This window comes from Pinus tabuliformis, chromosome 3_1 (assembly GCF_031772625.1).
Source record: "Pinus tabuliformis cultivar Carrire ecotype Pingquan chromosome 3_1, CPIR1, whole genome shotgun sequence".
NCBI lineage: Eukaryota > Viridiplantae > Streptophyta > Pinopsida > Pinales > Pinaceae > Pinus > Pinus tabuliformis.
The window spans coordinates 582,431,111-582,441,599 of NC_142301.1; the positions used below are offsets into that span (position 1 = coordinate 582,431,111).

The 10,489-nt window shown below is 35.9% G+C and overlaps 1 protein-coding gene across 1 annotated transcript; it reads left to right on the top strand.

The window, feature by feature from the left end:
* Positions 1-4,700: 4,700 nt before the first annotated feature.
* On the top strand, positions 4,701-9,336 carry LOC149188343 (putative LRR receptor-like serine/threonine-protein kinase At1g67720). Its single transcript, XM_089409928.1, has 15 exons — positions 4,701-4,810; positions 4,919-5,459; positions 5,647-6,122; positions 6,197-6,323; positions 6,408-6,479; positions 6,754-6,822; positions 6,940-7,011; positions 7,103-7,174; positions 7,311-7,519; positions 7,625-7,830; positions 8,018-8,144; positions 8,258-8,326; positions 8,440-8,629; positions 8,723-8,855; positions 8,973-9,336. The coding sequence occupies exons 1-15, from the start codon at positions 4,729-4,731 to the stop codon at positions 9,309-9,311; spliced, it is 2,784 nt and encodes a 927-aa protein (XP_089266054.1). The 5' UTR covers positions 4,701-4,728; the 3' UTR covers positions 9,312-9,336.
* The last annotated feature ends 1,153 nt before the right edge of the window (positions 9,337-10,489 follow it).

Consider the following 10,489-nt stretch of genomic DNA (forward strand, 5'->3'; position numbering starts at 1 on the left):
GGCAAAAAGCCACAGGTAAAATCATTTCAAGGTACCCCTTTACCAAGGACAAATGCCAAATCAAGTAGAGATGATGTGTGTTATTACTGTGGAAAACCTGGTCATTTTGCTAAGAATTGCATGAAAAGGAGGTCTGATCAATTTAAACAAAGAAGGCATTCAGGAAATTATGTTGATAGAGATGAAGCAATTAGTCAAGATGTTAGCAATCTTAAATTGTTTGTGTCCAATGCTGCTTTATCAGCAGAAACTAATGATGATAATGCTTGGTTTATAGATTTTGGTGCATCAATCCATATGTCATGCAAAAGAGATTGGTTTGATACTTATCATGAGATCAATAATGGTGGACACATCTATTTAGGAGATAATAGATCACATGAAATTAAAGGATATGGTAATATAAGTGTTATGATGCCTAATGGACAAGAAAAACAAATTCAAAATGTGGTGTATGTTCTAGGATTAAAGAAGAACTTAATTTCAGTCTCTACTATCACATATCAACATTTAAAAGTTGAATTTGTGAAATCACATTGTTTGGTAAAGGATGTGCAGGACAACTACAAAGTTGTTGCAAAAGGAATGAGAATTGGAGGCTTATACAAGTTGGATGTAATGAAGAATGGGCATCAAGCTTTGGCATCAACAGGCATGCCAACTATAGAACTTTGGCATCAAAGGTATGGACACTTAAATCATAATGACCTAATGTTACTACAAAAGAAACTGATGGTAGAAGGTCTTCCAATTATTAAAGGTGAACACTTTGAATGTGAAGGTTGTGCACTAGGAAAACAACATAGGGAAGAATTTCCTGTGCATGAAAATAAAAGAAAACGTGAAATAATTGAACTAGTGCATATTGATGTATGTGGTCCAATGCAAACTAAGTCACTTGGTGGAGCATATTATTTTCTTATATTTATTGATGATAGCACTAGATACACCTGGGTGTACTTTATAAGGAACAAAAGTGACGTGTTTGAATACTTTAAAGAATTCAAGAGTATGGTTGAAAAACAAATGGGAAAGAGCATTAAAATCCTTCAATTAGATAAAGGTGGTGAGTACACTTCAGGAGCTTTTATCAAATATTGCAAACAAAATGGAATTATGCAACAATTTACAGTACCACATACACCTCAACAAAATGGAAACGTGAAATAATTGAACTAGTGCATATTGATGTATGTGGTCCAATGCAAACTAAGTCACTTGGTGGAGCATATTACTTTCTTATATTTATTGATGATAGCACTAGATACACCTGGGTGTACTTTATAAGGAACAAAAGTGACGTGTTTGAATACTTTAAAGAATTCAAGAGTATGGTTGAAAAGCAAACGGGAAAGAGCATTAAAATCCTTCAATTAGATAAAGGTGGTGAGTACACTTCAGGAGCTTTTATCAAATATTGCAAACAAAATGGAATTATGCAACAATTTACAGTACCACATACACCTCAACAAAATGGAGTAGCTGAAAGAAAGAATAGAACATTAGTTGAATGTGCTCGAAGTATGTTAAAAAGTAAAGGACTTTCTAATAGTTTTTGGGCTGAAGCCATTAATATAGCTGTATATCTTAAAAATAGAAGCCCTACTAAGTATCTTGAGCACAAAACACCATTTGAAGCATTTTATGGTTTTAAACCTAAAGTTAGTCATTTAAGGATATTTGGATGCAAGGCCTTTGCTCATATTCCTAAAGAGGATAGGAGAAAGTTAGATGCCAAAGCCATCAAATGTATTTTTATTGGATATTGCACTGATCAAAAAGCATATAAAATGTATGATCCAAGTACTCACAAGGTCTTTGCAAGTAGAGATGTTATATTTCATGAGCATGTAGATAAATAAATAAAAGAAGATGAACATAATACATGGCAGTCTTCTTATGAAAACTTTAAGGAAGAAGAAGAAGTTGTGGAATCAACTCAAGAACAAGAACACATGGACATTCCAAAAGACACATCAAGGAATCAAAGTCCACAAAGAAATGAAGGCACTCCACAGAGAAGAAAAGGAGAAGGTACTCCACAAAGTAATGAACCTCTAAGAAGGTCAACATGACAGATTCAAGCCCCCATCAGGTATAAAGATTATGCCTTAATGTCTCAAGTAATGACTGTTTTTGAGCCCTTAAATTATGAACAAGCCAAAAATCATAAAGAATGGATGGAAGCTATGAAAGAAGAATATGACTCTATAATGAAAAATGAAACTTGGGAATTAACATAATTACCTGAAAATAAAGTCCCTATAGGATCAAAATGGTTGTACAAGACAAAATTTAATGTAGATGGTAGCATAGATAAGTATAAGGCAAGATTGGTTGCAAAAGGTTATTCACAAAAAGAAGGAATAGATTATGAAGATACCTTTGCTCCGGTTGCAAAAATGAATACAATCAGAATAATGATAGCATTGGCAACTAAAAACGATTGGAAGCTACATCAATTAGATGTAAAGTCAACTTTTCTAAATGGTGACTTAAAAGAAGAGATTTATCTTGTTCAACCAGAAGGATTTGTAAAGAAGGGTCAGGAACATCTTGTATGCAAGTTAAAAAAGGCCTTATATGGACTATAACAGGCCCCCAGATATTGGTATGAAAAAATCGACAAATTCTTCTTTCAGCAAGGATTTAAAAGGAGTAAAAATGATCCTAATTGGTATGTCAAGACAGACAGAAATGGGGATATAGTATTACTTTCTATATATGTTGATGATCTAATAATAACAGGGAGTGCTGATAAATTGATTACAAATATAAAAATAAAGTTATCACAGGAATTTGAGATGAAGGATCTTGGTGAGATGCACTATTGTCTAGGCCTTGAAGTATGAAGAAATGATGGAAGAACCTTAATCACACAAAGCAAATATACAAATGAAGTACTAAAGAGATCTCATATGAATGGATGTAAAGCAGTGAGTACTCCATTGGAACAAAATATCAAATTAAGAAGTTATGATGGAACAAAAGAGGTGAATGGAATATTGTATTGACAATTAGTGGGAAGTCTGAATTATCTCACTACCACCAGACCAGACATTGCTTATGCAATAAGCATACTTAGTCAATTCATGGCTAAGCCTTATGAAATCCATTAGATAGCTGCAAAAAGGGTCCTTCGATATTTAAAGGGAACTATCAATTTTGGTATTGAATATACTAATGCTTGTAATGTTGAATTGATAGGTCATTCTGATTCTGATTGGGCTGGAAATCTAGATGACAGGAAATCCACCACTGGATACGTCTTCAACATAGGATCGGGAGCTATATCATGGAGCAGTAAGAAACAAGCAACAATTTCCTTGTCATCAACTGAAGCAGAATATAAAGCATTATGTAGTGGCACCTGTGAGGCTATATGGCTCAGAAGAATACTTGAAGATGTTGGTGAAGGTCAACAAGAACCTACAATGATTAGATGTGACAATCAAAGCACCATCAAACTGGGGAACAATCCTGTATGTCATGCAAGGTCAAAACATATAGACACATAGTATCATTTTGTAAGAGAAAAGGTCCAATCAAAAGAAATTTCTCTAATGTACTGTAATATAAATGAGAATGTAGCTGACATATTCACTAAGCCTCTTGGGAAGGCAAAATTTGAGTTTTGTAGAAGTAAGTTATGTGTTGTAGAAAATCAAGATTATATTGTAAGCCTAGCTGAGACTTAGACCAACAGGCATGACAATTAAGAGTATAGTGTCTTGTATATTGTGCTATAGTATATGGTTGGAATTAAGGGGGAGTGTTGGAAAACAATGGTAATTCCAACCACCGCCATTAATGCAGTAGCTAGACACCTCTAGAGGATTCAACAAATGTCTCGAGTGCTGGATAGCTTCTTCTAGAATTCGGCGGACGCATTGACAAATGGATAGCTTCCTGGAGAAGCCACCGCCCCACCGAACTCCCCCACCGAACTCTAGAAGTTTCCTTGCTATGTATAAAAACCTGTTCAAGCCATCAAATGAAGATAAGTTCTGAGTTCTATGTTTAAGTGTGTGATCTAAAATTATACTAAGCTGTAAAATAAGCCTCTAGGCTCAATTAACAAAAAAAATAATAATTTTTTTTTTTTTTTTTTTAATAAATTTAGCAATAGAATTAACATAAATTTAACAATAAAATAAATATAAAAACAAAAAATATTCATCATATAAATAAAATCTAAAAACAATTATGTAAAAACTGTATATAAGCAATGAATTTGGGAGGGCTTAAAACTATTTATTCTTAAAAACTAGTTTTTAATAATTATATATAAAAAACATATTAACATTATTATCTTGTTTTATTTAAAATGATATAAATTAACAACATATAAATATAAAGGAAAAAAGAAAAAGTGAAAAGGAATTGCAGGAAAATAATTTTTTAAAAATAAACATCGCAACAGAATAAAAAAAATTATTCATTACAAAAATAAAATCTAAAGACAATTATGTAACAAAATTGGAGAAAAAGTGGTTGTATATAAGTAGTGAGGTTTCGAGTTTTTAACCTCCCGCACTTTACATGTTTCGAAAATCTTACTCACCGCCCCGCCCCCCCGAGGGAAACGATTACGTGAAATTCCAGGTCTGCATCCGACTATCAGTGGGACATCTGTGCTCTCTCCAGAACGCGCAACTGTAATAGACTTCGAGCTCTCGCTAGAGAGTGCAACTGTAAATACTTCCACAATCTCAGAAAACTGCAACCATGGGAAAAACGGGTAACAGCAACTGGATGGTCATGAGCATGCTGTTGAATTTATTCTCTCTGAATGTTCGTGCTCAACCAGGTATTATTCAACCTTCGCAGATTTTTGGTGTTGCTTCCCTCATTTAGTGTTGCTATTTCTTGCTTAACAAGATTTCTTTGATCATTTAATTGAATTTTTGTGCCGCAGGGTTTCTGAGTATATCTTGCGGAGCAAAAAGAAATCACACTGACGCAAACAATATAACATGGGTTCCTGACGATAATTACATTGACGTGGGTCAGACGGCAGACATAGGGGACGTGACTCAAGGAGCCTACGGTTCTTACCTGCATACTCTACGCTTCTTCCCAAAGCCCCTCAACAAATCTTGCTATCAGTTGCCTGTGACTCCCAATGTGCCTTACCTCTTAAGAACATGGTCTGTCATTGGAAATTATACCGGATCTGAAAAATTCGCTGATTTTTCTCTGTCTGTAGAAACACCCGGTTTGCTGTTTCGAACGGGTGCAACAATAAAAACTAAAGATCCATACGGTTTTGAGTTAATTTTTGTTAGTGCTGGCAGAGTGTTGTATATTTGTTTGATCAGAACCTCCGAGACTGATGATCCCTTTATCTCCGCCATCGAGTTGAGGACCCTCGGAAAAGGAATGTATTCCCAGGCTAAACCAGGAACAGCGTTGTGGATATTAGCCAGGAAAGATGTAGGTGGAAATTCGTTGCTTAGGTGAGCATTTGAGCTATATGTTCTACCTATGAGACATGCCTCAAATATGTTTGATCTGTGCATGGCAATTTTGATACACTGTATGTTACATTGTGTGTGATATTTCTTGTGAAATAAGCATCTGTGCAGGCCAATTTTGATACACTGTATGTTACTTTGTGTGTGATATTTCTTGTGAAATAAGCAGGTATCCTCGAGACAACTTCGACCGGGTCTGGCATGTAGATGTTGATAATTCGAGTCCTGTGCGGAATGTAAGTTCTCAGCAGCCCATTCCAATCAACAATACGGAAAACCTTGTTCCAAATGCTGTCATTCAGACGGCGTGGGTTCCGGACGTGGACAGCTTTGCAATCAGTCTAGGGACAATCTATGGGCAGAACACGCTACTAATGTTATATTTCGCAGAAATAGAAAGGCTGAAAGTATCTGAGTCGAGATCATTTTACGTCACAATACATGGGAATAGGCGATCAAACATTATTAATTTGGTGCCATATTACTCTGCCGTGGAGATAACAATCCCACTGTCTGCTTCAGATGAAACAGCCGACTTGACATTTAGCCTTGTGAAGGCCGCTAACTCCACCAGTCGTCCAATAATCAACGCTTATGAGTATTATTGGTTGATTGATACCGAACCAGCAACATATTCGCAAGATAGTAAGTGCCCTTGCTTAAATTTTCATTAATGATATTATAATTCGATGTATAACCAAGTAGTTCTGAAACTGCAGTGGAAGTTATTGGCGCTATTAAAAGAAGGTTTGACATAAAAGATTGGACTTCGGATCCTTGTTATTTGATCCCCTGGAATGGAATTCACTGTGATAATGGATCTTCAGCCATAAGAATTTCGGAAATGTAAGTTGATACCTTTGATTTGCTTACAGTTAACAGCCAAATTTGAAACCATAGGGGCTTACGATATTAATCTTCTTTCTCTAGAAATTTGTCTGGAAGGAATCTGAGAGGACCAGTGCCAGAAGATATTGGACACCTAACTGCATTAGTTACATTGTAAGCAAAACTCTACTCTTTGGTCTCTGTATTCTAATGTGAAAAGGTTGTGGAATAAAGCAAGTACGCATGACCATTATAAAATGTTTCATCTTCTGCGTGTGGTGAAATTATCCGCTGATGGTTGAAATGTTGGGAAGCATTCTTCATATCTTGTTAAAACTCGCCCTCTTACAAGCGATTATGAAAAATACAGTTTAAGGTGTGGCTTCATATAGTTAGTTTTGAGTACTATATCGGTGGCGGCATTATCGATCCCTGTTGCAATTAGCAGGTCACTTGACAATAATCATCTCATTGGATCCTTGCCAAATTTTTCGAGGCTAACCATGTTAGAGAGATTGTAAGTACTTTCTTACAAACATAAACGCTCACGTTGTCGTCTATTATTTATTTTAGAGACAGATTGATCGTCCTTTTACAAATATAAGTGCAACCATTTCGTTCTCTTGTTGTGCAGACATCTACAAAACAACCGCTTGAACGGCTGTCTTCCAGATTGGCTATCTAAACTGAAAAAGCTTAAAGAGTTGTATGTCAATCTACCCTGGTTAATATAATTTTATGAGATTAGAAGCATTTTATGACTAATATAATATAACATGCATTTTTCCCACTGACAGGTTTATAGAGAACAATAATTTCAGCGGTGTCATTCCTGCAGAACTTCTTTACAAGCCTTCACTGAAATTCAGGTAATTTAATATCTTATTTCTTATTTTTCGTATTGCCCAGGAATTGCATTCTAATATATTCAAGGTCTAGATTTTTCATTGCAATGTTTATGCTTAAACGGCCGAAAGTTTAATCTCTTTACTTGGTGTGTTGCAGATACTCTGGAAACAACGACCTTTGTGTAGGTATAGATAAGGGAAAATGTATCAAAGAAATTCAAGAAAGCGGAAATATTTCAAGAAAGGGCAGAGTGAATGTTATCCTTGCAGTAACGATCAGCGCAGGTTTAATCATCGCTTTGGGGTTGGTGGTGGGTATTGCTGTATATCGGAAGAAATTAAGAGCAAAACAACGTCCCAGTGAAGGTTACCATATGACTTGAATTTTAAGTATGATATTTTAATACAGAAAATCGCGGTTGTCTTCCTAGGAAATTAAGAGTTGTTTATTAATGCCTAGCAAATTTGCAGTCAACCCAATTATGATGCCGAATCGAACAATATCCCGTGCCTTTACTTTAGAAGAGATGATTGCAGCCACGGAAAATTTTAGCAGAAAGATTGGGGAAGGTGGCTTTGGATCTGTGTTCTGGGGTAAATTGCCAAATGGAAAAGAGATAGCCGTAAAGGTTCTCTCATTCTTCTCCAGACAAGGCGTTCACCAATTTCAGAATGAGGTAATTCTGAGATTCTTAAGCCATGTAGGATTCAATTTAACCATATATTTTAAATGGCACCGACATCGACGGTGGTGTGTGGCAGCACTCATAAATAAGATAACCATATGTGCTTCACTTGATCGATATATTGGTAAACAGAATTTGGTATCTTTACTATGCTACTGTAATGAATGTTGATTAACAGGTTGATCTTCTTTCTAAAGTGCATCACAAGAAGTTGGTAGCTTTACTCGGATACTGCAGTGAATCTAGAGACCTGATGCTTATCTACGAGTACATGGCTGGAGCATCCTTAAGAGACCATCTCTATGGTAAATATTTTGCTGATCAATATTGTTCGAATGATTTGCAGCATGTTAACAGGAATTACTGCGAATCTGCGATGACCATAAACTTTTATTTGATTCTAAATGTCCTTTTCCAGGTACAAGCCCAGAAATTTCCGAACTGAGTTGGAAAGCACGGCTTAATATAGCATTAGATGCCGCCCAGGGTATCTCGTTGAAGGGTCCATTTTATCAATTTGATTACATCTAAATTATTCAATTTATACAATCCACCGTAATAATGTTTCTCATTTAATGTGGCTGTGACTTTTATTTGAAGGACTGGAATACTTGCATGTGGGTTGCACGCCAAAGATAATTCACAGGGATGTCAAGACCGCTAACATTCTTCTGGACAGCAGTTTGAATGGCAAGCTTGCCGATTTCGGTCTCTCAAAGATGACCAGTGAAGGGGAGGTTACTCATGTTACCACTACGGTGAAAGGAACTCCAGGATATCTCGATCCAGAGTAAACCATAGATATAACATTCACTCTCTTTGCAATGTTGTTGAAGCTGAACGAATTCAATTAATTACTGACGCCTCTGGATTTGTTTGGCAGGTATTTTCGCACTCACCAGTTGACGGAAAAGAGTGATGTATATAGTTTTGGAGTTGTTCTTCTGGAGATCGTATGTGGGAGATCACCCATAAATGCACATTTAACAGACGACGAGCTGAACCTCATTCAATGGGTAAGAAATGAATGCAATGGAAAATCGTTACCTTGAAAGATTAACAGTATAATATGTTTTTTAAGTGAATTATTGTGCTACGGACTAACGATATCTACATTTGGGCGTATTGGAAAGGTGAGGTCTTATGTGGAGAGGAGTGAAAATCCTGGGGAAATAGAAGAGATCGCAGATAAAAGGTTGAGTGGAAACTACTGCATGGAATCTATTACCAGTATTGTGAAAGTAGCGCTTACATGTGTGGAACCAAAACCATCGTTGAGGCCGACGATGGGTGAAATAGTAGGAAAGATAAAAGAAGCCCTCTTTCTTGAAAATGGAAATAATTCTCCTCTTCCAGAGCCGGAGCGGACTCGAACGGAGTTTGGAGATATCCGTGTGCGAGGGGACACAAGTCGACCCGAAAATATGGAATGGGGTGATAATAGCTCCAACATCCCCCATGTAGGAAGGTGAGTTCATTTTTTCATAATAATGCTTCACCGTAATATATCAGAGAGATATGGGCAAAGCAAGTGCTTATAACAAGCTATATGAGTCACACTTCTTCCTTAATCATTAAGCTAAGTAAGGATGTGTAACCTGTATTGTGATTATGCCATAATAATATATTAACCATGTTGTTTCAAGCTGATTACCATTGGTGTGAATAAGGCACTGATTACAGTTGATGAAGCTTTCATATCTTGGCATCCTCTCTTTTAAGGATCTTTTGAGTAAGAGATACTGCCTCTCTTTGAGAGAGCCTTGTCAACTCAAACTCTCTTGCTGTTGGTCATAAATCGTATTGCGTATATTGTAATTATTGGGTAAAGCAAGTGAATTCTTGGCCACTGAACCTGAAAAAATTTTCTTCGAGTTATTCAAAAATCGTATTGCCTATATTGTAATCATTGGGTAAAGCAACTAAATTCTTTAGCATTCATGGATCACATATATTTAGTTGTTTTTCATATATATTAGTTTAGTTTAGTTGTTTTCATATAATATTTTTTATTAATGTGTATATATATTGGAATTATTTTTAAATCATTTATTATTATTATAATAAGTCATATTATATTAAACTTTTTCATAATAAAAACAAATTACTCTTGAAAAGAAATATATATATCAAGCAATAAATTACATGTAGATCTGTAAACCAAATCGACCGAGACAATGTCATGAAGTTATCAATTTATTGGGTGGCTTTAGTCTGACACCCAATATATAGTATTGGAGAGATCACATTAATTTATTATGTTACATTGGGTGATACCACTTGAACCGAAATGCACGACGACAATTGTCCATCACCACCACGGACGCGCCAATAGCATAGCCCATCTACGAATCAATAAACAAGGCACGTCTGCTGGTTGAATCAATAGCTAGGAGGAATCTAACTCTTACATGTTTTTGTCATTTTGCGGTAATTTTGCAAGGAGTTGTCTTTAAAGAGACTTTTTGGAAGCTTTTCCGGTGGGTTTTTCTAGTCAAAATCTGGCAGCAATTAATTGGAATCGCAAATTTGATAGCTAATTTCTACACAATCAAAGCCTCCCAAGGGTTTTTCCGGGTGCTGAATCCAAATATGCAGTTAAAAAACCATTTTAAATAATACAAATCAAGATTTAACCTCAATTTTTTCC